Raw genomic sequence first — 26,070 nt, forward strand, 5'->3', positions numbered from 1 at the left:
ATATTTCAGGAGAGGCTGGAATTGGGAATTTATGTAGGAAACCTCATTGGTATCTAAGTCAAAGTTACACAAAAAGAAACATACTGGCTGGAACTTGCCTGTGATCCATCAGTTTTGCAACCTGTTTATAAGCAGTTGATAATTATGATTCACTTAGAAAATAGTGCTGGTGTGCTTAAGTATGTGAAAACAAAGTTATAGCTGCTAGGGCTCGAGAGGTGGATGTGGGGAGAGGTGCCGATGGTGGATGGGGTAAGTGTCCTTGTGTAAAATGCAGCTGTTTTCCAGGAGCTTGTGCCTGGAACTGTGGCATGAGAAGTGGGCCATTTGGAGCTGTAAGGTGACCAGTGGGGAGGCTGGAGTGGCTCTAAACCACAGGGAGGGAGAAGAAAGCCAATGGGGGGGTCATTGCTGTCGTAACATGAGTAGGGATTCAGTGTGACATTTGAAGGCCACAGTGGTAGAGCCCTGGTGTCTGAAATGGCTAGAAGTGGCTGCCTGTTGGAACAGGCCTCAGGAGGAGCTCTGTGGCTTTTTCTCCTAAGGCCGTATTCTGTGTGACTATTTTTGCATTGTACCATGTATATAGTATCCACTGATAAACAATTCGAGTTATGTGATTTGTGGTCTTGGTTGCTGTAGCTCATGTTACAACTGTCACATTCACTCATAAAAAGGGAGACAAGGGAACATCATTTTGCTGGGGGCTTTTTTAACTATGTTCGTGCAAATTTTCAAACATACACAAAAATAGAGACCAGAACAGTGAATTCCCAGGCACTTATCACACAGATTAATTTAATTAAGAATATGCTAATCTTTGATCTGTTTTCCCTGCATGTTCTTTGCTAGAGCATGTTAGATCATGTCATTTCACTCATAAATGCTTCAATTTGCATCTCTAATAAGGGCATCTGTTTCCACCTAACCATGTGTTATTAGCACACCTAGCAAAATAAACAGTAGTACTTCCTTCGTGTCCTCTACTGTCCTGTCCATATCCAGATTTCTCCAGTAGACTAAAAAATATCTTGACCAAGTGATTCAAGTCCGGATTCAAACAGAGCCACTGCATCATCGTCAAATTGCTTTTTTTGTGCCATTTTGTAATCTTTGGTTTGTTTTCTCTTCCCAGGCCATGAGTGCAGCTGTTTGCTTTATGATTGATGGTAGGTACACACCTGTATCTGACTTCAGCCCAAGTAGATAAGCCTTTTCTCTTTACGCTTTGCTGTGTTCTATCCCTAAACAGTAAACATGTTGTCATAGAGGCTCTCTTAAGCATGGCTGCCCTCTCTGATTTCTGCCGTGGTAAATAGTCCTGGTCTTCCTGCTTCCTGCAGTAGGCCCTGGGCACCTTTCTGTGCCTCTCTGCCCATGAAGTGCTAACAAGAGTACCTTTGTTAAAGGGGGTTTGGGGGCTAAATGAGATAATGTTTATAAAGCACCAGAGGGCAGCTGGCCCCTGAGTGCTGTATGGTATTAGTTAAATATTTGACCTTCTTGGGTCTAGTGGGGGTAGCCGGCCAATTTACCCATGCCACGGGTGTGTTTATATCGATATTCACAATGAGCTGGGGTCTCTGACTCTTCTAGAAGTTTCTCTTCTCTTGGGGAGGGGAGGGAGAGCCAGTTACTGCATTGTTTTATTTTCCCGATCAGTAAAGTTTTCATTGGAATACTGTAATCAAGACTGTTAGATGAATATTGACCTTCTCAACACAAAGAATTCTAAAACTTACTGGCATTTTTTAAATTGTTAGCCTCTGTACAGCCCACATTGGATTTTTGCCGAAGACTGGACAGCATTGTTGGGCCCCAGCTCACGGTGCTGGCGTCCGACATCTGTGAGCAATTTAACGTCAACAAAAGGATGTCTGGGTTTGTACTTCATGTTTACTTTCTAGCATTTAACTGGTTTGGGAAGAGTAAGGGTAGTTCTACTTAAGAATATGGATGGTAATGTCATTCATGTTTTCTTTGAATCCAGAAAAGAGGTGTGCAGTTCAGTCCTGTCTTATAAGCTCCCAGGGGAACTCTCCCTGAGCTTTTCTGCTCCACGATGATGACTGGGGCTGGGTCTTCTGGGAACACATTTCCTCGCTCTGCCCTGACTGTGGCGTAAACGTATGGGGTTAGGCATACTAGCTGTGCCCATTGGTTGGACCTCATGAGCACCACCTCACGTCCTGCCTGCCCAGTGGTAAAATTCACACTGGCAGTGTTAATTAGCAGGGGTTTGCCTTGTGTGGACAGAAAGGACTTTGCTTCTTGTGCATAAATGTATGGGGTGAAGTTAGCTGTGATGTAGGCCATTAGGGCATTGGGCCAGAGTTTGGTGCCTTAAAAGACGCTGGCTCCAGTAATATATCAGGAGACTCAAGTTAACCTCATTATTTAAGAACACTGGGAAGTCACTGAACCTCTTGCTACTCCTCTCAATGTAAAGTCAAATTGCTGTAAAGATGAAGCAAGCACATGGGAAGTCCTTTGAGAAACATAAGCCGTCTATGAACTTTCTATGTTTGTGAAGTTACGTGTTTGAATTTATGTATAACCTGTGTGCATAGTGACTCCATGCTGTGTGTATATGGTCTTACAGAAGCGTCAGCCTGTAGAGAGGTCACACATAGGGTCCAGGTGATAGTACGAATAGGTTTTGTATCTGTGCGTAGATTGTTACTGTCAACAGCTTGCTTTGCGTTAGAAAAGATAAGGCCAGGAAATGAACATGCCAGACCACTTTCCATCCTGAGGTTTAATTTTTTTAAGTAAATTTAATTAACATACAATGTATTATTTGTTTCAGAGGTAGAATTTAGTGACTCATCAGTTGCATATAATGCCCAGTGCTCATTCCATCAAATGCCCATCACCCAGTTACCCCCGCCCCCCACCTTCCCTTCAGCATACCCCCCCAGTTTGTTTCCTAGAGTTAAGAGTCTCTTATGGTTTGTGTCTTGAAGTTTAATTTTCACCATTAAACTGTCAGATTCTCTTTTCTGAAAGAAGCCTAAGTGAATCAGATCTGTTTGGTATCATGCAAATTATAAACTGTTGAGAGGAAGTGTAGTTCCCTGTTTTTCCACCCCACTCCCCACCTCCCAGCCGTGGGGCGATTGCTGGACAGGGTACCCGTTCTGCCCGTGCTTTCCATAGATGTGATGGATTTTACATAACTCCCCAGCAAATATCTCAGGTAGACTTGCTGTCAGGGACCTTCTATTCTGCAAAGGTCAACTCTCCTTGGGATTGTTCAGAAGTCATATCGTATATTCTCATTTTTAACTTCGGTTTTATTTATGTTATTATGGTTATTTATTTATTATGGTATGTTATTTTTATAACATACAAGTGTGGGATTTATATGTCGTTTATTTTAGTAGTCATTTCCTTTAGATTTCTACCTTCAGTGTCATACCTATGGCTCTCTACTCCAATATCCTAAAAATATGCCATTTTTATCTCTGGCACTTTATGGTTTTATCTTCTGTGTTTCAATCTTTAATTCACCCGGAATTTTCAAGCACTAGAGGAAGGGCTGTAATTTAAGATTTTTATTCCCAAATCAATAGTTGAAGAAAGGAGAGAGCTGTGGATATTAATAATCTAATTTCACTAGAAAGGAGTTTTCTCCCTGATATTTTATTATGAAAATTTTCAAACATAGGAAGTGGAAAAAATGACACCCTGAACACACATGCAGCCCCCCATCAGACTCTACAGTTAATACTTCGCTGTGTGTGGTTTGGCACAGATCCATCTACTGCGGAGGACAGTTTCTGACTGCCTAGAACCACTGTGTAGTGTCTATGGCCCCTGAAAGATGGACGCCTGGAAAACTTGACGGTAGAACATACAACTTAGGGCAATGCCCAAGAACAGAGACTCTAGAGGCATAGTTGTTTGTGTCTTTGAAAGGTGACCTAAAGGTTACTCTCGATGCATCTAAGATTTTACTTGTAAGGGGCTCTTGTTGCCAAACTGTAAGTCTCAGCTGATTAGAAATGCTCTTGAGTAGGAAAGATAATGTGCTTTTCTTTTGGAAATCCTGACCCAGGTCAAACCATTTTACATGCCAGTTCTAGGACCTCCAAGACTCACATCCTAGCTCCTAGCATTGCTGATAGGTGGGGAGTACTGTATTAGGCAGCCAGCCATCCTGACCCCAGAGGTCAGTGCCAGGACTCCAGGGCCCAGCTGTTTTGATAGCCTCAACCCTCACTGGGAGGCAACCATAGGGCTAGCTCAGGACGTAATCTTTAGTGTCAAATTTATACTCATAAGCTGTGGTTCTTTTAATGTTCCTTATGAAATTGAGGTCACTCCTTTAAGGAATGGCATAAAGTAGGTTTGTTTGGCCTTTGGTTTCTATTACTTGTGTGACACCTCGATTTTTTTCTACTTAAGGACTTTGTAATTCAATTATTTTAAATGTTTTTCTTTTTTTGAGAGTAATTTATGTCCATAATTTTTAAATTCAGAAATATAAATATTGGAAATCTTATCTCATTTAGCGTGTATCTTTTTAGATCTATACACATAGGAAATCAGTGACCTAGACACAGTGTTTTTTACTGGCAGGTTTTTAAAAATAAGTCATGCTGTAAATCTGTAGCTTTTAGAAAATATATGGCATGAACATCACTTTAAATCAATAAATATGGATCTGTCTATTCTCTTTCATGGCTTCATAGGTACTTAATTGGATAGATGAGCTCTGTTTGTTTAATCATTGTTCTATTTGGTGGGTAGCCTGGTTATGGCTGTTAACATTCAAACAGCTCTGTATTAAATGATCTGATGTGTTAGGAGATGTCCCTGGCATGGAGTTCTGGGGCAAAGGGAATGTGCAGTGACAGTGTGGGTCACCTCGCACTCCTTCTCCATGCTGTGTCTTGACATCTGCTAGGTGACACTCGAGGTTGGCATTTCTGTCTCTTCCATGAACTGCCTGTCTGTGTCCATTGGCCCTTCCCACTGAAGTGCTTTAAATCTTTTCTTTCAACACTTTTCATGTAATACTCTTCAGTCATACCACGTATTTTTTTAACTTTGGTTTTACTATTTTTTATAACATTTGGGTTTCATATATAATCCATTTCATAAGTCATTTCCTTTTGATTTCTGTTTTCACTGTCATATTTGCAGCTTTCTATCCCAGTATCATTTTTAAAATGCCATTTTTATCTGTAGTATTTTTATGATTTTATCTTCTGTGTCTCGGTCTAATTCACCTGGAATTTTTAAGGGCTCTAATTTAATACTTTTTCCCCAAAATCCATAGTTTTCTGAATCTGAGACATTTATTTCTTTCACATATTCTTACTTACTAGCCACTTTGAATACTAAATTTGGAAAGGGAGGAGGAGGAGGAAGGACAAAGTTACTGGAAAAGGAGACTCTTTCCTGTGAGTGATTTTTATAATCCTTTTTTAATCAGTCATTTTGAATACATTTGTAAAACAGGGACACCTGGGTGGCTTAGCGGTTAAGCGTCTGCCTTCTTCTTTTTTTTTTTTTTTTTAAACATTTTTTAAAAATTTTTATTTATTTATGATAGTCACACACAGAGAGAGAGAAGCAGAGACATAGGCAGAAGGAGAAGCAGGCTCCATGCACCGGGAGCCCGATGTGGGATTCGATCCTGGGTCTCCAGGATCGTGCCCTGGGCCAAAGGCAGGCGCTAAACCGCTGCACCACCCAGGGATCCCAAGCATCTGCCTTCTTCTCAGGGTGTGATTCTGGAGACCGGGGATCGAGTCCCACATTCGGGCTCCCTGCATGGAGCTTGCTTTTCCCTCTGCCTGTGTCTCTGCCTCTGTGTGTGTGTGTTTCTCATGAATAAATAAATTGAATCTTTTTTAAAAAAAATTCTAAAACAGCCCAATTGCTTGGGAGGCTGATGGTGCTAGGATTTCTACAAGAAGTGAGGAGTAAAACCTTTGACAGAAGCTTGGTAAGGATAAGACTTAGGATGGGATGCCAGGCGGAGGGACATGACAAGGGATGGGTTAGTCTGGTGTGCAGAGGTGGTGCAGTGGGAGCAGGGGCTCAGAAGCCTTCCTTCCAGGATAGGGTTCACATGTATATTCCTGGGGCCCAGCTGTGCCTCACTTCCTGATTATCCTAGACATACAAAGGAGCAAGAGCTGTAATGTTTAACTCCTACATAAAGGCCAGTTTTCCTTTTTACAGTATCCACATCGGTCAGTTCAGAATCTTTTTCGTTCAGTTCATTAAGTGAGGAATAGCTATCCTTATCCAGAAACCACGTGTGTGGCAACCTTTAGCCATCTGGAACGAGGCCCAGAATAAGTAAAGCCTCCAGATGGTCTCAGTTCCAACAACTATTGACTCCACAGGGAAACTCCACAAGCAATCAGGCACCTGCTAAACAGCTGATGATTTCCTCCATGGGCTCAGGGCTTGTAGTAACCTCTCCTGGCATGCTTTTGAAGTTTGGATGGGTTTTCACATACCTGGTTCTTAAACACTTAGTCTCTGGCATCTCAGTAAAACTGCTGCTCTTTACTTGTGGGAAACCTCCCTGTGACTCTGCCAGTCACGGATACTTAGGTTTTCAGCTGATAGTAGAAGGGGCAAAAAAGGATGTAAAGAAAGGGTTGGTAGAAAACAGAAAATCTGTAAAAAAAAACTTGTGGACATATGAACTGAAAAAGCATAGACTACAACCAGTTAAGACAGGCCTCGCCTTTCCATGTTCTTTGAGGATATTGTTACTGTGCTATGATATTTTAAACCAAACTTTTTAACATCGTCAGGAAGAATTCTGTATTTCCCTGCGTTCAGTGTATTTTATATTGACGTGATTAACTGTATTTAGCATGTTCTTTTTTAAGAAGGCAAGAAATTTTCATTTCTGTGTTTAAGAGGAAAAATGCTTTGGTGTTTAAAAGGAGTCCGTTTTCACTCTTTGGAAAAGATACCAGGTGAATGTGGCCACTACTACTTCAAAACTAGCACACCATTTGTTAGATGTTACTTTTGACATGACTAATGAGTCTTAGGATGCACATTATCCTTGCTGTTTTTATTGTGAGCAGGTCTCTCCTTTTTCTTTTTCTTTTTTTTTTAAGATTTTATTTATTTATTCATGAGAGACACAGAGAAAGAGAGAGGGATACAGAGACACAGGCAGAGGGAGAAGCAGGCTCCACACAGGGAGCCCGACATGGGACTCAATCCCAGGTCTCCAGGATCAGGCCCTGGGCTGAAGGCGGCACTAAACCTCTGAGCCACCAGGGCTGCCCTCTCCTTTTTCTTATATGAAGAGGACAACTTAATTGTGAAGAGCAAGTAGCAATTTTTAATCTATTTCTGTTTTTATATTATCGTAGTGGAAGGTGGGGTGGAAAGAGGCCACATTGGTCACTGTCTTAACTACTGAATAGCATTTGCTAATGTAAATTTCTACTGGGGGTAGAAAAGAAATCATTTAGATCTTAGAAGAATATTTTACATATTCTAAATGAGGGAGAGAGGGAGGCCACAGAGTGTTTTGGAGTGAAATGGAATAGCCAGGACTGTAAGCCCGATTGAGGCTGGGTAGGAGTTTATATGCCCAGACAACTAAATTCACAACTCTTTCCAAGCATTTTTAAAATGTTCTATTTTTCCAGTGTTTCTTGTAGTTATACGTGCTTTTGTTAGTTTTAGGGGGCCTACGAAAAACATATTCTGGTTTTGTGAGAATTCTCTTTTCATGTTCCTGGACACTAAGCCATCCACATTCTTTCTTTGCCTAGATGTAAAGTATTACAGTAGTAACCCACTTTTCCGGAGGTCGGATTTCCGGCACCCTCAGCCCACCAGAACATGGCTCCTAACCCTGAAGTAAGCAGAGAAGGCTTCTGAGCCTCCCAGTGGCAGGGCTGCTCAGGCTGTCACCACACCCCAGAGTGTAACTTAAGGGTGCTGTGAGCAGGGAGGGAGGGAGGCCCCGGGAGCTGTGGCCTCACTGTCAGAGTGGTTCCCTGAGGAGTCCAGACTCTGACCTGGGAGGCAATGTGGTAGCATTGTCTGGTTATTTCAAATAATAAAAGATGTATTCCAATTAAAATATTCTTTATGCTACAGCAGTAAAGCCAAATACACCTTAGAATGGTCTCCATTTAGGGTGACAAAAGCTTTGTTACCATAGTAAGCTTCAATTCTCCCTCCCTTACATACAGGGAGCATGTTCATTCCCTGGCACTGTGGGATAAATGAGCTATTCCTCTCCTAAGACAGGTCAGCAAACAACTTCTGCAAAAGACCACATAATACACCTTTCAGATTTTGTGGGCTGTATATGTTGCAAACACTCAACTGTTGTTGAAGTGCAAGTGGCTGTAGATAATACATGACCTATGGGAGTGGCCGAATGCCAACAAAACTTTAGGAAAATGGCCACATTTGGCACCAGAGCCACTAGTCTTTTGCTGACTCCTCTGCTAGAAGACAGATGACTTGTGTGTAGTTTGCATTTGTTTTTAAAAATTCAGTGAATAATCCAGTGATTGCCATTTCTAAAAGCACTATTGTTGAGAAAATCACCACAAAATGGTTATAATACTGGTTTTTCAAAAAGATAAGCTTTCTGGGAAATCCCATCATTGGATACTTCATGGGTATCAAATAAGTTACTATTAGCATCTTAACTGAGATTCTTGATTTGAAGGCCCCAACATCAAAAATACAAGGCCTTCGCCACATGGATTTAAGGTTTTAACATTGTAGTGCTCTTGTTAGGATAAATATTCTTTGAGAATGACATTTTAATGACATGTTTTCACAGGTCTGAAAAAGAACCCCAGTTTAAGTTTATCTACTTCAACCATATGAATTTAGCCGAGAAAAGTACAATTCACATGAGGAAAACACCTAGTGTGTCACTTACATCTGTGCATCCGGACTTAATGAAGATTCTGGGTGACATCAACAGTGATTTTACTAGGTAATTCTAACAATTTCTTAAATTAGGTGTCCCTTTTCTAAGAAGAGAAGAGGCATTGGAGGAATCTTCTTCAAAGCAGAGCATCCTGGAGCCTCCCCAGAGGGGGCCCCCCTTTTGAACCGATCAGGAGGCCCCAAAGTTAGTCACTTGCATGTGGGTCCCCAGACTTTTCAAGTGACTGGTTGTGGCTTCTGGTCTTAGAGTGGTGGGTCTTTCACGCTCTAATAACCCTGTAACAAACTATTGCATTTTGGAAACTGTCTTGCAGAGTGGATGAGGACGAAGAAGTTATTGTGAAGGCAATGAGTGATTACTGGGTTGTTGGGAAGAAGTCTGACCAGCGGGAGCTGTATGTTATTCTGAATCAAAAAAACGCAAACCTGATTGAAGTAAATGGTAAATAGGCTTTGGTACTTGAGCAGAACTAGAGTGCTGTCTGTTGAGTGTGCTGAGAAAGAAACCTGCTAGAGAGCGAGTCACACAGAGGCTGTTGAACAGCAGCTGCCCATTGCTTAAAGGAAACCATGATTTAATCCATTCTGTGTTTTTCTGTTGTACAATTCCTTGAAAATATACATGAAAAGCTTCCCTAGGTTACAGGAAACTTGGCAGTAGCCAAAGGAAAATTTTCTATAACGCTAAAAGAAAGAAAACTCCCATGGCTTTATTCATTGTGTATAAAAAAGTCCACTTTTATTCCCAGTGATAAAGAGCCATCCCCAGGGAGAACTGTGAGGTTCATAGGGCAAGCTACAGCCCTGTCTGTGGGTGAGCTCCCTCTCTCTCACCTTCCAGTCCTGATGGTTGGTCTGGTCCTCCACGCCCTGTGGTTCCAGCAACCGCCTCGGCTGATCCTGATAGCTGCTTGCGCTGGAGGAGAGGATGGTGTCCCCTTCGCCACATCGGGCTCCTCTGCTCTTCTGCTCGAGCTGGAGTGGGAGAGCTGGGGGATTGCTCTATACAGGAGAAAAGTTGGGTGTGAGGTTTCATTTTTTGCACAAATCTGCTAGGACACGGTTCATTTTTTTCTTACTAGTACTTGTAGTGAGAGTTGCATGCATTAGAAACAGCAGTGACTCACCTCGGCACAGGGGGAGTTGAGTCATGATGGTGCCACCTCAGCAGGGCGCTTGAACCACAGCCCTGGTGGCAGTTGGGGTTCCTGGGGGGTTGCACCCAATTGCTCAATATTTTAGAAGTTGTGCTCCAGGCCCCCAACTGGTGGGTGTCTCCAGCACTTGCGGTGTTAGGCATGTACCTCCCTGGGCCCAGACCAGCCGCATGTTGATGTGTGGAACAGTACTGAGGCCTTTAGGCACGGGAGGCTGACTTTTTGTTGTCCTTTTCCTTGATTGATGACCATTTCTGACCTACGCCTTAAGAGATTAAAGGTCATTCAATGCAGACATTTATTCCCAACTATATTCCAGAAGAGTTTAAGGTACTAAAATATAACCTATAACCTTTCAGGTGAAAACCTCAGTTTCTCACTCCCCTGTTTTCTGTTTATGTTTGTTTGTTTTTTGCAGAAGAGGTAAAGAAACTTTGTGCAACACAGTTCAATAACATATTCTTCTTGGATTGACCGATAGTGGCTCACCGAAACATCTTTTGAAAAACAACTCAGCAGGCATTTTGTTTACCACTGCAGGTTCTCGGTCATATTATTGACTGAATTAATGACAATAGTAAAGCAATACTTGCTTTGAAGAATCAAATTTCTACTCAGTCTGATGATCCCCTGGGGTTTTTAGATTTTAAATATTTATGCGGAAATAATTAAAGGTAGTTGGCTACATCTCTTTCATTCCATTCTTTTGACATTATGTGAATATTTTACTGGAAAATAAGACGAATAAATTGTTAAGGTTTTTAAATTCCGGTTTGGCTCTGAGTCTCTCACCTGTTGCTTGTTTGTGGACCACCACCCTGCCCCCTCCCCACCCTGTGGGCCCCTGGCTCATCCTTGGGGATATTCTAGCTGCTAGAGCTGCTCAGAGTTTGGGTCCCTTCCCTACTACCTGCTATAGCAAACCCAGAAGCATTCTGTCTGTCTCATGTGTTCATTGCTGACTTAATTGCTAAACTTGGTTTTTCTCTTGAGTACTAATGTGATTTTTAGACCATATGTAATACAAAGAACTGAATGGAAGTGTCCCAGTGTGGTCTAAACGTCAGGCATTCCTCATTTGTCATGTAGAACTCTTGGGTAGCCGCAGCCGCTTGCGTCCTCACAGCTGACACGTAGCCCGTCTGGAATTTATTTACCGTAACTTGGTTGTTGGGCCATCCCAGAGTTTAGGGAAACCAGTACTACCCTGGCTCTAGACAGGACTCTCCACCTTTTGCCTTTAACCCAACCTGCATGGCAGAGGGCCAAGGACTTCTCACCGACATGGAGTATTTTTTTTTTTTTTTTTTTTTTTTTTTTTTTTTTGACATGGAGTATTTTTGTTGCCGCTCTCATGTCTTACGTAATTTACTCTTTCCATTATGAAATCATGAATCACTCTTAAGCCATGAGGTACCTGAGATTGTGCTTCGGTCTGTGCAGGCATTCTGTCTCATGTGTTCATTGCTGACTTACTAATTGCAGCACAATTAGATCAGGGTCTCTGATGTATCCTTTGGAGTTGTACTTTTCAAACTAAAATGCAGTCAGTGTTTAGCTCTGTTGCATTCTTGTTTCTGCATGTTAAAACTTTTTTAGTTTTCCTTGCTTAAATTACCCATATCCATTGCTAAATGTCTTTTTGATCAGTTTCTTCCCTGTACTTCTGCCAGCTTTTGCAAGGTTAGTATGTAAGATGTTTATGAATAATGCATCTTTTTGGTGGTTGGTCCTTTTATCATTTCTAGTTTTATCCCTATTATGCTGTTTGCCTTAAATTCTGTTCATTTTCCATTTTAAATTCATTTTTTGAGTGAGTGAGCAGGTAGGGGGTGAGGAGGGGGAGGAGGAGGAGAGAATTGAGACCCCGAGACCATGACCTGAGGTGAAACCGAGTTGGACACTTCACCAGCTGAGCCACCCAGGTGCCCCTAAATTGGTTTTTGTTTTGTTTTGTTTTATAAATTTTATTTATTTATTCATGAGAGACACACAGAGAGAGAGAGGCAGAGGGAGAAACAGGCTCCACGCAGGGAGCCCGACATGGGACTTGATCCCAGGTCTCCAGGATCATGCCCTGGACTGAAGGCGGCGCTAAACCGCTGAGCCACCGGGGCTGCCCTAAATTGTTCTTTTTGATACTGCTTATGATTCCAGGCATCTTGATTAGATTTTCCTGCTACATATCTTTATTTTCATCCTTCCTATCTGGTTTTAAGAGATTTCCCTTGAAAAGAGTAACTGAAGTGAATTCCAGTTTTGAACCCAATCTAGTCATCTGGGTGCTGGGCGGGGGTTGGTTTGAACCCACTCCCAGCTGTGTGCCACATCGGCACTTTCCCCACTATCTTCTGTGATTTCGGTTTCCAGCTTTTTCCTTCGTTTTCCTTTCCCAGCATTGTGGACCCCGTTTCCTTCCTTTTGCTTCTTTGGGAGCTATAGATTGTATGCTTTTGGTGCTTACCCTTAAATTTAACACAGATCAGCATAACGTTTCCTAACACAGATTTAAAGTTTCACTTCACCTCTGGCTGCACATGCATTCTTCAGCCTTTCCACCTTGGCCTGTGGTGGAGCTGCATTTGCAGTGCTGGGGAGCTGATAGGGGAGCAATGGGGTAGGAACTGGATAAGAGGCAGCACGTGAGGACACGTAAGATTTGGATACAGGGCACTGACAGGGGCAAGGAGGTGGTCCAGGCTCAGGCGGGGGCCCTGAAGAAATGTTTTAATTAGTCTGTCCCCTGCCAGCTATCCTGTGATGAGTTTTGTCAGATTCTAAACTTCATCACTCATACTGTCCTTTGATTTAAAAAATATATATATATGGAAGGTGCACGCATTTAATATCCAGGTGTGTATATTCATTCAGCTCTGTTTCAACCACATAAGAAACATGAAATGCAGTGGCCCAGGCAGGGGTATTTCAAAAACACTAAGACAAGAAGTAAAACGCAGTTTTATTGGTCAGGAAATGTGTTACAGTACTTCACTTGTCAGTTCCTTTTACATCGGCTTGTTCCTGGAGCTTGTGTACAAATGCAGTAGCCTCTACTTTTTCTTTTTCTTACTTGTGACGGGCTTGCTGGATGGGGGCACTATGGTGTCCTCCTTAGGGGGACTGGGTGTGAAACTTGAGGATGGAGCATCCACTGGTTCCTTGATCACGGTGATGTCGATCTCACAGTCTGCTCTTTTGGCCTCTTCCTCTTTCAAGCTGTTCAGCCTAACACAAGAAGCAAACAGGGGAAGACAGCTTTGTTTTTACTTCACAATTTCAAAACCAGATTTTATGCTGTATTTTGTTTACACCAAATTGGCCACACCTAGATTTCAACTAGTTTTTGTAAGCCAAACTGTAAATTGTCCTCACTTGGCCTGAAATAAAAAGTAATACCATATATAGACACTCCAGAATAAAATTTCCATGTATCTAAGGTGATTTTGGAACATTTTCCTTTATAGCAACCAAAGCAGCTAGTAAGTGGCCTTTTAAAATACTCTTGTGTGGGGATCCCTGGGTGGCTCAGCGGTTGAGTGCCTGCCTTCAGCTCAGGGCGTGATCCAGGAGACCCGGGATCGAGTCCCGCGTCGGGCTCCCTGCATGGAGCCTGCTTCTCCCTCTGCCTGTGTCTCTGTCTCTCTCTAGGTCTATCATGAATAAATAAATAAATAAATCTTTAAAAAAAAAATACTCTTGTGATCTTTGCCCGTAAGTATAGGATTTTTTTAAAAGATGTTATTTGAGAGAGAGCGAGCACATGAGCAGGGATGGGGAGGCAAAGGGAGAGGGAGAAGCAGACTCCTTGCTGACCAGGGAACCCAATTCAGGACTGGATCCCAAGACCCTAAGATCAAGACTTGAGCCTAGGCCAGATGCTTAACCAGTTGAGCCACCCAGGTGCCCCTGTAAGTATATTTTACTGCTTTCTTCAACAGACCAATGGGCTTGAGGTGTGCTTTGCAAAGAGCAGGCTCTAGCACTCTGGACAGACATGACTGCACAGTTCTCTACCATGTTTCTAGAAAGGTAGGTGAGCAGCAGGTACTGGGGTCTCACCACATGCCAGGCACTGTTGTAGATATTTTACATCAGCTCACTCAGTCCTCACAACAGCCCAATGGGGGATTATCTTACAGATGGGGAAACCGAGGCATGGTGAGTGGATTTTATCCAAGGCCACCAAGGGGTGGGACTGGGATCTGAACCTAGCAGCCTAGCTCTGTGGCCTCTCAGCCACGATGTGGACTTGAGTCTGTGTGAGCCTTGGGGCCCAGGCATCCTCACCACCTGAGAGAACCGGTGGCCACAGGCAGGATCCTTCTGGCAGTTCCAGGTTCTCGGTACCACCAGAGGAGCTGCATCTCTGAGGAAGTCGTACATTTTTAATGAAAGCATTTGGTCCACAGCCACAGAGATGGGAAGGAAAGATCATGGAGGACAGGAGCAGAGAAGTTCTGTGAAGTTACCTTGCTTCCAGCTCATCATTTTCGAGTTTCCTCTGGTGAGCCGTGGCCATGTAATGCAGCCTGTCCTCCCTTATTTTCTCCTTGAGGGTTTCTTCGTGTTTGTGTGCATGGAACAGTATGTTCACAAAAAAGATATACATACTCATGATCCACACAGCAAGGTTTTCTTTTGGTTCATCCTTGGATTTTTCTTTTCTCTCTGGAAGAAAGTTTAAAGTGAGCCTGAATACAATTCCAGTTCTGCAACTTTCTACAATGACTAAGCATCCTCCTCTCCTGGAAGATGGGATGATGCTATGCTTCCCCTCAAGCTTGGGAGGGCTAAGGTAACCACAGAGTGCTTCACTGACTACCTGGAACAAGGCAGGTACCTGGTCAGTAGACCCAGAGCTATGATTATTGATGTTCTGAGTCTCCTGGTATTTTTTTTCTAAATGGTGTAAGTATTCTTGTTTTCTTGTTTTTTTTTTTTTTTTTTTTTACATTTTTATTTATTTATGATAGTCACAGAGAGAGAGAGAGAGAGGCAGAGGGAGAAGCAGGCTCCATGTACCGGGAGCCTGATGTGGGATTCGATCCCGGATCTCCAGGATCGCGCCCTGGGCCAAAGGCAGGCACCAAACCGCTGCGCCACCCAGGGATCCCAGTATTCTTGTTTTCTAAAATTAAAACTATGAATTGAATTTAAACTAGAAAATTTACATTTTTCATGTTTTATGTGGGAGGGGACCTTGGCTTTTGCAGTTTTCAAAGGCAGTTAAGAAAATAGGATTTTTAAAAAGATTTTATTTATTTAGAGAATGTGAGCAGGGGAAGGGCAGAGAGAGAGGGACTCTCAAGCAGACTGCACTGAACACAGAGCCAGACGGGCTCGATCCTACCACTCTGAGATCACACCCTGAGCCCAAATCAAGAGTTGGATGTTCAACCAACTGAGCTATCCAGGCATGGCATGAAAGAGGATTTTTAACTCTCAAATAAATAAGAAGGTCGGTAGAACCACTGACTTGGTAAGAGTTGCTTCACATCTACAAAGGCCAAAAGATACACACTTTGGAATGTGTTTAATTCTGGGAAAAGAATGCTTTGGATGGTTCGGTAATATCAATAAGCTCTGGGATCTCTCAAGACAGCAAGTATTTTTAGACTGTGTCTCTAGCATGGGCTACTCCGGCTGTGTGAGGGCAGGGATGGGTAAAGAGGGTGGGGACAGGGACAATGGAATGGTGGGTTCTGCGAGCAGTCCAACTTCCCATCTCAGGAGCCACTGTGGCAAGCATAGTGGAACACTAATAGGGCCTTGGTGCCAGTACCAGATTTTATAAACACTGAGAGAAACCTTCATCTGCACTTTACACATGAGTTCCTAGGTTCTAGAACATCCATATAACCTGGAGCGGGCCCAGGCTTGGGAGAATGTTGTGCCTGGAGGTAACTGATGAAGAACACCTCCCTGGGATTGTGTTGACCCTCTTCCAGGCTCTGGGAACCATGTCAAGGAGCATGCACAGTCTCTGCTGCTGCTGCTGCTGCTGCTGCTGCTGCTGCTGCTTTTATTCTTGATACTTCCGAAGCAGAGGCTTCGGAAGTATCATAGTGCAGGAGTCCAGAGCATAGATGTGAGCCAAACAAGTTAGAGTCAAGGCTCAGCTATGCCACGTATTAACTGTGTAAACTGCAAGTGAATATTTGTGCCTTAGCTTCCTCATCTGCAAAAAGGGAACCATGGAGGACACCTCACAGAGGTGGTGTGAAGGCTAGATGATTTAATACAAGTAAACAGTGATATGCTTGTGGTTTCCCCCCAAGTCATGTTTGCCAAAGCAAATAATTACAAAATAAATGGCCACACACCAGGAGAGAATATCTGCCAAACATATCAGATAAAGGATGACTTGTATCCAGATTACATAAATAGCTCAATGAGACAACCCAATAAAAAGAAATTTTAAACACACACTAAGTGTTGGGAGAAGACAAGGAGAAACCAGACTACCTCCTATATTACTGATGGCAGATAAAATGGCATGGCCAATTAGGAAAACAGCCTGGCTATTTTAAGCACTAAGCATAGACTTAGCATATGACAGAACAATTCCGCCACTGGATATCTACCCAAGAAAAGTTAAAATATGTCCACCATGCCTTACACACCAATTTTCACTATTCATGATAGCCCAAAGTGGCAACAGTCCAGCTAGATGAAGACAGAAAACGTGGTTTATTCGTACAATGGAACACTACTCAACTGATCAAAGGGACACAATGCTGAGATGTTACAGCATGAATGAATCCCCAAGTAATTACAAGTGAGTAAGATGACAGATGCAATAGACATATGATTCCATTTATTTGAAATGTCCAAGAAGAGCAAATGCACGAAGAGAGAAACTAGGCCATTGGTGCCAGCTGGCCCACAGGAGCCCCCAGCACCCCATGCACCTCACCACATAAGGTGGGGGGAGTGAGCGCTCACAGAATGTGGGCCAGGGAGAGACCACCAACTTGAGTTTTAGCACCATCTCGGGAAAGCAAGAAGGAGGCTGCCAGCACACGACCTGATATGCTGTGGGATGGAGAGAAGGCATGTGGGCTTAAGAATTCTGCTGTAAGAGGGACTAAGAAATATTGAGCAGGTGTGGCCTTGGGTGGTCTGAGAAAGCTTCCGAATCCCTAGCAAGGCCAAAGGAAAGTTTTATTAGTGGAGGTTTCAGATAAAACGACAGCAACACAAGGCCTTAAAGAACACAAACCCTCTAAGAAATGTGACCACTGCAAGAGCACAATAATCTTCTAGCAACCAGCCCCAAAGTTATCCATGGAGGTTTGCAATGGACCCGACTGAACGTTCAAAATAGCCATTTGAAGGATGCTCAGGGAGGTAGAAGCACACCCAGGAAGAAAATTCCATGAAATCAGGAAAACAATGTACAAATAGAAGGAGCTTATCACAAGGAGATGGAAATCACAAAGAACCAAACAAATTGTGGAACAGAGGAACGTGAGATGAAAATCCAGTAGAGCATCAACCACAGAAATGGATGGAGCAGAAAAAACACTCTGTGGATTAAAAGACAGGAACTTTTGAATTAATATTGTTTAGGTTTCATTAATTTAGCATGTTTTAGACTCCGGGAATTCAGCAGGGATCTTCCCACTCATGTAGGTTTTATGTACCCACCCCTGCCTCTTTCCCAGTGGAGAAACAGGGGTCTGGTTTGGTTTTGGTTTGGAGGTTTTTTGAGTCACATTTTCAAACCAGTCTTGGTTATACTGATTCTGTTAAATGAATTGAAAGGTTTTTAGCATAAGCTTTAGAGTTTTAAAAATAAGAATGTAAGAACAATTCTTATATTGGTACTGTCTTAAGTTTTTTTGCTCCTAAAATTAAATATAGGAGAGTAACTTTTTTTATGGTTTTCCCCCCATGATTATTCAGGGTTCTTTTTTTTGTATTTTCCTGAGTCAATTTTTGTTATTATCTTCCTAGAAAAGAATTTCAAATTTTTCACATGTATTAGCTTGGAGATGTATAGCATCCTTTTACTACACTTAAAAAAAAATCTTGGGACACCTGGGTGGCTTAGTGGTTGAGAATCTGCCTTTGGCTCAGGTTGTGATCCCAGGGTCCTGGGATCAAGTCCTGTATCAGCTCCTCACAGGGAGCCTGCTTCTCTCTCTGCCTGTGTCTCTGCCTCTCTCTGTCTCTCATGAATAAACAAAAATCTTTTTTTAAGACTCTCATTGGTGGGTACTTTTTCCTTCCAAGAGAGATGATATGTGTTCTATCACTTTCATCCTGACTGTACTAGGTTGGGGGTGTCTTCTCACATAAAAAACCAGCTTTCAGAATGATCAATTTTAGTAATTTTAGTATTTTTGTTTTATGCATAATTTAGGAGTTTATATTTTTGTTCATGCCTCCTCCTGCTGTCCTTATATTTCATTACTCCTCCCTTCTACCCTTTTTTTGGCCAAATGTTGAAGTTACCATGTTTCCTGTTTAATGGTGAAAACATTTAACACTATCCATTTTCTTAGGTTATAGTTTTGACTATATCTCATAGGGAGTGTTTCTGTTTTTTCAGTTTTCTAAGTATCCTCAGAAATGTAATTTTATTTTTCTCTAAGGATTAGTTAGAATAGAGGACCTCCTATTTGGTGGGGATTTTTGTTGTTTTGGTTTTAGTGCTTTTAATGTCCCAAGTGGTTGTATGATGGTTTGCTGTTTAACTGAATACAGCTGGCCCTTTTTAAAATAGGAAGACCCTAGTGGCATTAGATGACTCCAGCAAAAGGAGAGGGATGAAGCTGGAAGCCAGTGTAGACAGGGCTGAGTAATGATCTGAGAGTTGGGGAAGTAGAAGCAGCAGATAGAATGCTAGGGGGATTTTTACCAGGGAGGGGGATAATATTAGAAGGAATATGAGGTACTTGAGCATCTTTAAAAACCATCTTACACAAAAATGAAATGGATTAAAGACCTCCCCCAGAAAACTCCTAGAAGAAAACATAGGTAGTAATTTCTCTGACATCAGTCCTAGTGACATTTTTCTAAATGTGTCTCCTGAGGTGAACAAAAGCAAAAATAAACTATGGGGACTACATCAAAATCAAAAGCCTTTGCACAGTGAAGAAAACCATCAGCAAGACAAAAAGGCAACCTACAGAATAGGAAAAGATGTTTGGAAATGATAATATCTGATAAATTCTTCATATACTTTGGGTATTAATCCCTTAATACCAAAATCAAATAATCCTATTAATAAATGGACAGGGAAAAAAATAAATGGATAGGGGACCTGAATACACATTTTTCCAAAGACATTCAGATAGGCAACAGACACATGAAAAGATGAACATTCATCATTGGAAACACAAATCAAAACCACAGTGAGATATCACCTACACCTATCAGAATGGCTCAAATCAAAAACACAAGAAATAACAAGTGTTGGGAAGGATATGGAAGAAAAAGAACCCTTGTGTATTGTTGGTGGGAATGAAAATTGGTGCAGCCACTGTGGAAAATGGAACGGAGGTTCCTCAAAAAATTAAAATTACCATATGATCCAGTAGTTCCATTACTGGGTATTTATCTAAAGAAAATGAAACCACTATTTTGAAAAGGGATATGCACCCCTATGTTTATTGTACCATTATTTACAAGAGCCAAACATGGAAGCAACTCAGGTGTCTATCCATAGATGAAGGTGTGTGTGTGTATATGTACACACTTACTATGTACATATTTATACCTATTTATACACATATATGCATATGATGGAATATTACTCAGGCATAAAAAATGAGATCTTGCTATTTGCAACATGGATGGACCTAGAGGGTATAATGTTAGGTGAAGTAAGAGAGACAAATACCATAGGATTTCACTCATGTAGAATTTAAGAAACAAAACAAATGAATAAACAAGAAGAAAAGAGACAAAGTCTTAAATATGGATAAAAAAAAAAAAGAGACAAAGTCTGGTGGTTGCCAGAGAGGTGAATGGGAGGGATGGGTGAAATTTTAAAAGAGGGTTTAAGAGTACACTTATCTTGAAAATCATAGAGTAATGTGTAAAATTGTTGAATCATCTGTAATATGAAACTAATACAACACTGTATGTTAATTATACTTCAATTTTTTTAAAAAAGTGAGTGAAACTCCTGAGAGATACAAGTCGGCTGTGTAAGGATATAGTCAACAGTGTCAGGCTGGAGAGATGGACATGCAGGCCCCACACCAGAGGGGCACTGTCCTGACTGATTCAACTTGGTAGGATCATGCTTTCAAAAGTCAACTCCAGGAGAAGTGGCATCACCAAGATGGTGACATAGGTCATCACCTGACTTCACTCCCCCTTCAAAAGAAGAACCAGAACAAGACACCACTGGGAGAATCCTAGAATGCAGGGGTGAAGCTGAAGCCCCCCTGCACCACAGAGAACAAAGCAGCACTGGAAGGGTAAGAGTAGCAGTTAAATGCTGCCCACACCACCCCCTCAACCCTCAGGCTGGCACAGCACCACAGTGAGGCCACCCCTGAGCCTGTGGTTCCTCCAGTGGGGAAAGAGAGACTAGGGTAGACATCCAGTTCCCTCAGCATTACAGGTCCCTCCAGTCTTACCCCATGGGAACCGCTAGGGAATCTGAGGACTCAACCACTAGGAATTTGATTGTAACAAAAGTGGGGGGGCCGGGGGTCTTGCAACAGTCACTGCACTGAGATCTTGGCAGACTGAGTTCCTACCTGCAGCACCCAAGTGGCAGCCCGCAAACAGCATTGTTGCACACCTACAGTACCAAGTTGGTGGTGAAATCTGACCAGGAAACTCCACAGGGTACAGATCAGCCTGATTCATATCCTCAAATGAGGAGCTGTGCCAGCCCGGGAACCTGGTCAGCCCTGCTTCCCTGGCAGGAGAGCTGAGTCATAGCCTGACTTACAGCATCTGAACAGAAAGACAAGAACACCTGCAAACTGTATAATTCAACACTTAACAGAAAATATGGCAGCCAGTGCCATGTGTGGAGGGTTCCACTGCTCTGCCCAAGCAGAGTAGCTGATTTATAGCCCCACCCAGTGCTAAGGAAAGCTCCCAGCCCTGCTCAGCCAGAAGCCTGGCCAGAACACCTGGAACCTATGTAGTCCTACAACACTTGAGCAGTCTGGTATGCGGAGCTGAAAGCCTGCAGAGCAAAGCCAGTGGCCTTGTTTAACCAGGAAACATGGGGGCATGGGTTGGCTTGAGTCAAGACTACAAACAAAAAGCCTTATCCACCTCAAGATAAGGCTTTTCCCTCTCCACTCAGCCAAAGAAACTAATTCATAACACTACTCCCCACCCCTTCCACCATGCCTCATTGTTGGATAGTCTTTATCCCATCCAACAGCCCTGCACTTGAACAGAGAGCACAGCCTAGAATTTTCCCTGTCTGCAGAGCAAAACCAGTAACCTGTCTGGCCAGGGAATTATTTCACAAAATTGTCTGATTCAGGAATCCCAACAATAAGACATGCCATCCAAGGACCCTGTCCTGCTGCCCTATTAGAGTAGGGAAGCTAATTCATAGACTTGCATACAGCTGAGAATACTACCCAACCCCAACTATCTAGTAAGCCTGACCAGAACACCAAGGCAACCATGAAGCTGACCCTGTAGCCTCACTTGTGTAAGGAACCAAGCCACCAGTCCTACCTAAAAACAGTTGTCAGCCAGCAGCACCTTTCTCCTGTCAACCTCAGAGCTCACACAGTGGCCTTGCCATGAAATAGAACTGATAACAAGCCCCCTTGCCCAAAAAAGTACCAGCAGACACATCCAAAAACCCAAATTGAGCTTATTGGTGAGCAACTGTCTCTGCTAATGCAAGCCTGTAAAATCTGAAATCGATACCCCTTGCTCAAATGCATAGATACCAAAGTAAGGAATCAAGAATTATGAAAAACAAGTAAACATGACACCACCAAAGGAAACTCATAAAGCTGTAATAAGTGACCCTAAAGAAATGGAGATCTATAAACTGCTGAAGAATTCAGAACAATCCTCTTGAAGTTTAGTGAACTACAAGAATATACAATTATACAAAATTAGGAAAACAATGCAAGAACAAAACAAGTTCAACAAAGAGCCCATCAAAAATACCAAAACCGAAATCCTAGAGCTGAAAAATAACCAAATTGAAGAATTTAATTGTAAGCTTTAAAGTCAGAGTGGATCATGCAGAAGAAAGAATCAGAGACCCAGAAGATAGGGCATTTGAAGTTACCCAGTCGGAGGAGCAAAGAGAAAAAAAGGTGAAGAAAGCCTATGGCATTTATGGAACACAATTAAAAGAAACAATATTCTCATTATGGAAATTCCAGAAGAAGAAGAGAAAGGGATATAAAGTTTATTTATTTATTGTAAGGAAATCCTCCTTTAAAAAAAACATTTTATTTATTTATTCATGAGAAACAGAGAGAGAGGGGGGGGGGGGCAGAGACACAGGCAGAGGGAGAAGCAGGCTCCATGCAGGGAGCCCGACATGGGACTCCATCCCAGGTTCCCAGGATCATGCCCCGGGCCAAAGGCGGTGCTAAACCACTAAGCCACCGGGGATGCCCTATAAAGTATATTTAAAGCAATAAATAGTGGCTAAAAACTTCCCAAGCCTAAGAAGAGAAAAGGACATCCAGATCCATGAAGCCATAAAGACCTCAAATAGGTTGAGCCCAAAGAGAGCTACACTGAAGCACATTATAATCATCAAAATTAAAGAATTTTGAAAATAAGTTACATATAAGGGAACACCTATGTGACTACTGACTGGTTTATCAACAAACTTTTTAGGCCAAGAGAGAATGAAATGAACTATTCAAATATTGAATCAATCAAGAACTCTACCCAGCAAAGCTGTCCTTCAGAAATGAAGGAGAGAGACTTTTCCGAACAAATAAAAGAGGGAGCTCATCACTGCTAAACCTGCCTTTTAGGAAATGCTTAAGAGGGCGCTTTAAGTAGAAGTCAAAGGATACTAATTAACATCATAAAAACATAAGAAGGTAGTATAAAACCCACTAGTAATAGTAAATACATAGATTCTGTAATATCGTAATGGTGGTGCCTAATTCACTTACAACTCTAGTTCAAAAGTTTAAAAACATAATAAAAGTAACTAAGTACAATAATCTGTTATTAGCTACATAATCTAAATATATGTAAATAGGGATCCCTCGGTGGCTCAGTGGTTTAGCACCTGCCTTCGGTCCAGGGCATGAGCTTTGAGTCCCAGGATCGAGTCCCGCATCAGGCTCCCTGCATGGAGCCTGCTTCTCCCTCTCTCTGTGTCTCTCATGAATAAATAAATAAAATCATAAATACATAAATAAATGTATGTATGTATGTATGTAAATTGTAACATCAGTAACCTAAAACGTGAGGGGGAGAAGTATAAAATTTAGGAATTCTAATGAAGTTATCAGTTTAAAATAGGGTGTTCCAATTTTAAGACATTTTATATAAGCCTTATGGTAATTACCACAAGGGAAAAAATCTATACTGATAACACACAAAAAAAATATGATATTAAAGAGTTAGAGCATACTGATACCAAAGACATCAAAACACGAAAAAAAGAAACCACAGCAGGATAAAAATACAACAGTAGCTCTATGAAACAATCAGAAAGCAATTAATAAAAGAGCAGTAGTAAGCCCTTACCTATCAATAATTACTCAGTGTAAATAGATTAAATCTCCAGTCAAAGGCATTGAATAGCTGAATGGATAAACAGACAAGATCCAACAATAAGCTGCATCCAAGAACTCATGTTAGTCTTCAAGGCACACAGACTGAGTGAAGTGGTGGAAAAGACATTTCAACCAAATGGTAATCAAGAAAAAAAAAAAGGCAGAGGTAACTATACTTATATCAGACAACATAGACTTTAAAAATAGTAAAAAGAGACAGGCAAGGTCATTATATAATGATAAATCATCCATCAGGAAGATACAATTGTATTTATGCACCCAACTTCATGGTACCTAAATAAATAAAGCAAAAACTAACAGAGCAAAAGGAGAAAAAAAGCAATACAATAAAGTTGGAGACTTTAATACCCTACTCTCAGCAACAGATAGGTCATCCAGACAGATAATCAATAAGGAAACAGCAGATGTGATCAATGCTGTAGACCAAATGGAGGACCTAACAGACATATACAGAACATTCTGACAACAGAATACACATTCTAATCAAGCAAACATGGAACATTTCCTAGTATAGAATATGTGTTAGACCACAAAGCAAGTCTTAGCAAATTCAAGAAGACTGAAATCCTATCAAGTATTTTCTCTGACCACAATGGTATAAAACTAGAAATTAGTAACAGGAGAAAACCTGGAAAATTCACAAACACATGGAAGTTAACACTCTCCCTAATAACCAGTGGGTCAAAGAAGAAATTAAAGGGGAAGTTTAAAAGTATCTTGAGACTAATGAAAATAGAAACACAATATACAAAAATTTACAGATGTAGTGAATGTAGTTCAAAGAAGTTCATATCAAGAAACACCTACATTAAGAAACAAGAAAGAACTCGATTAAACTAACCTAACTCTGCCATGGGGAACTAGAAAAAGAAACTAGATCCAAAAGTAGCAGAAGGAGGCAAATCCTAAAGATTAGAGCAGAAATACACAAAATAGAGAACAGGAAAATAGAAATATTACCAAAATTGTTTTTTCAAAAAACCAACTCTTAAACAAAATTGACAAACTTTTAGCTAGACTAACCAAGTAAAAAAGAGAGAGGACCCAAATCAACAAAATTGTAAATGAAAACAAATATATTTCTGTGGTATTAATTGTAATAAGTTTCCTAAGAGGCTATTAGGAACAATTATACACCAACAAACTGGATAATAACCTAGAAGAAAGGGAGAAATTCTTAGGACTATACAACCTACCAAGACTGAATGAAGAAGAAATGGAAAATATGATTGGACCAATTACTAGTAAGATTGAATTAGTAACCAAAAATCTCCCAGCAAAGAAAAGCCCAAGACCAGATAGTTTCACTGTTGAACTTTGCCAAACATTTGAAAAAAATTAATGCCAATCCTTCTCAAACTCTTCCCAAAAACTGAAGAGGAGGGAACACTACCAAATTTTCATTTTACAAGGTCAACATTACCCTGATGCCAAAGCCAGAAAAGACCACTAAAGGACCAGTAAAGAAAACTACAGGCCAATATCCCTGGAACAAAAATATTCAATAAAATACTAGAAAACTGAGTTTAGCATATTAAAAGGATCATTCACCATGGTCAACTGGGATTTACCCCTGGGGTACAAGGATGGTCCAACATATGCATATTTCATATGAATGAAATAAAAAATTATATGATCATCTTCATAAACACAGAAAAAGCATTTGACAAAAGTCAATGTCCATTTATGATAAAAACCCTTAACAAAGGGTGCCTGGGAGGTTCAGTCAATTAAGCATCTACCTTCAGCTCAGGTTGTGATCTCAGGATCAACCCCCATGTCAGGCTCCCTACTCAGGAGGGAGCCTGCTTCTCCCTCTCCCTCTGCCCCTCCCCCCAACTTGTGCTCTCTGTGAAATATATAAAATCTTAAAAAAACCCTTAAATTAGGTACAGAAGGAATGTACCTCAACATAATAAAGGCTATGTATGTGGTTCCTGGGTGGCTCAGGTCATGATCTCAGGTCCTGGAATTAAACCCCGTATCAGGCTTCCCAGTCAGTGGAAAGTCTGCTTCTCCCTCTCCCTCTGCCCCCCGCCCCCCGCTTGTGCTCTCTCTCTCAAATAGATAAAATCAAATACATACATACATACATACTATCTATTACAAGCCCTCAGCTTACATCATACTCAGTAGTGAAAGACTGAAATTTTTTCCTTTAAGATCAGGAACAAGAGAAGGATGCCACTCTCACCACTCTTATTCAACATAGTACTGGAAGGTCCTAGCCAGAGCAATTAGGCAAGAAAAAGAAATTTAAAATATCATAATTGGAA

The 26,070-nt window shown here is 41.5% G+C and overlaps 2 protein-coding genes across 4 annotated transcripts in view; one reads left to right on the top strand and one right to left on the bottom strand.

Annotated features, from left to right (window-relative positions):
- Positions 1-10,840, top strand: part of LOC119878427 (vacuolar fusion protein CCZ1 homolog) — a 30,847-nt gene extending 20,007 nt beyond the window's left edge. For 2 of the 3 annotated variants that reach the window (XM_038589052.1, XM_038589054.1), the window contains exons 11-15: positions 1,136-1,169; positions 1,764-1,881; positions 8,801-8,959; positions 9,228-9,355; positions 9,755-10,448. In XM_038589052.1, coding sequence (XP_038444980.1) covers positions 1,136-1,169; positions 1,764-1,881; positions 8,801-8,959; positions 9,228-9,355; positions 9,755-9,969 — 654 coding nt within the window. In that variant the 3' untranslated portion in view covers positions 9,970-10,448. Of the gene's footprint in view, positions 1-1,135; positions 1,170-1,763; positions 1,882-8,800; positions 8,960-9,227; positions 9,356-9,754; positions 10,449-10,488 lie in introns of those variants that run through there. The other variant, XM_038589053.1, reaches the window with a different exon arrangement.
- Positions 10,841-13,012: 2,172 nt separating this feature from the next.
- Positions 13,013-26,070, bottom strand: part of LOC119878430 (radial spoke head 10 homolog B-like) — a 47,315-nt gene continuing 34,257 nt past the window's right edge. Inside the window, 2 exon segments of the mRNA XM_038589056.1 lie at positions 13,013-13,295; positions 14,540-14,738. Coding sequence (XP_038444984.1) covers positions 13,121-13,295; positions 14,540-14,738 — 374 coding nt within the window. The 3' untranslated portion in view covers positions 13,013-13,120.

Source organism: Canis lupus, unplaced genomic scaffold (assembly GCF_011100685.1).
Source record: "Canis lupus familiaris isolate Mischka breed German Shepherd unplaced genomic scaffold, alternate assembly UU_Cfam_GSD_1.0 chrUn_S1610H1801, whole genome shotgun sequence".
NCBI classification, from domain to species: Eukaryota; Metazoa; Chordata; class Mammalia; order Carnivora; family Canidae; genus Canis; species Canis lupus.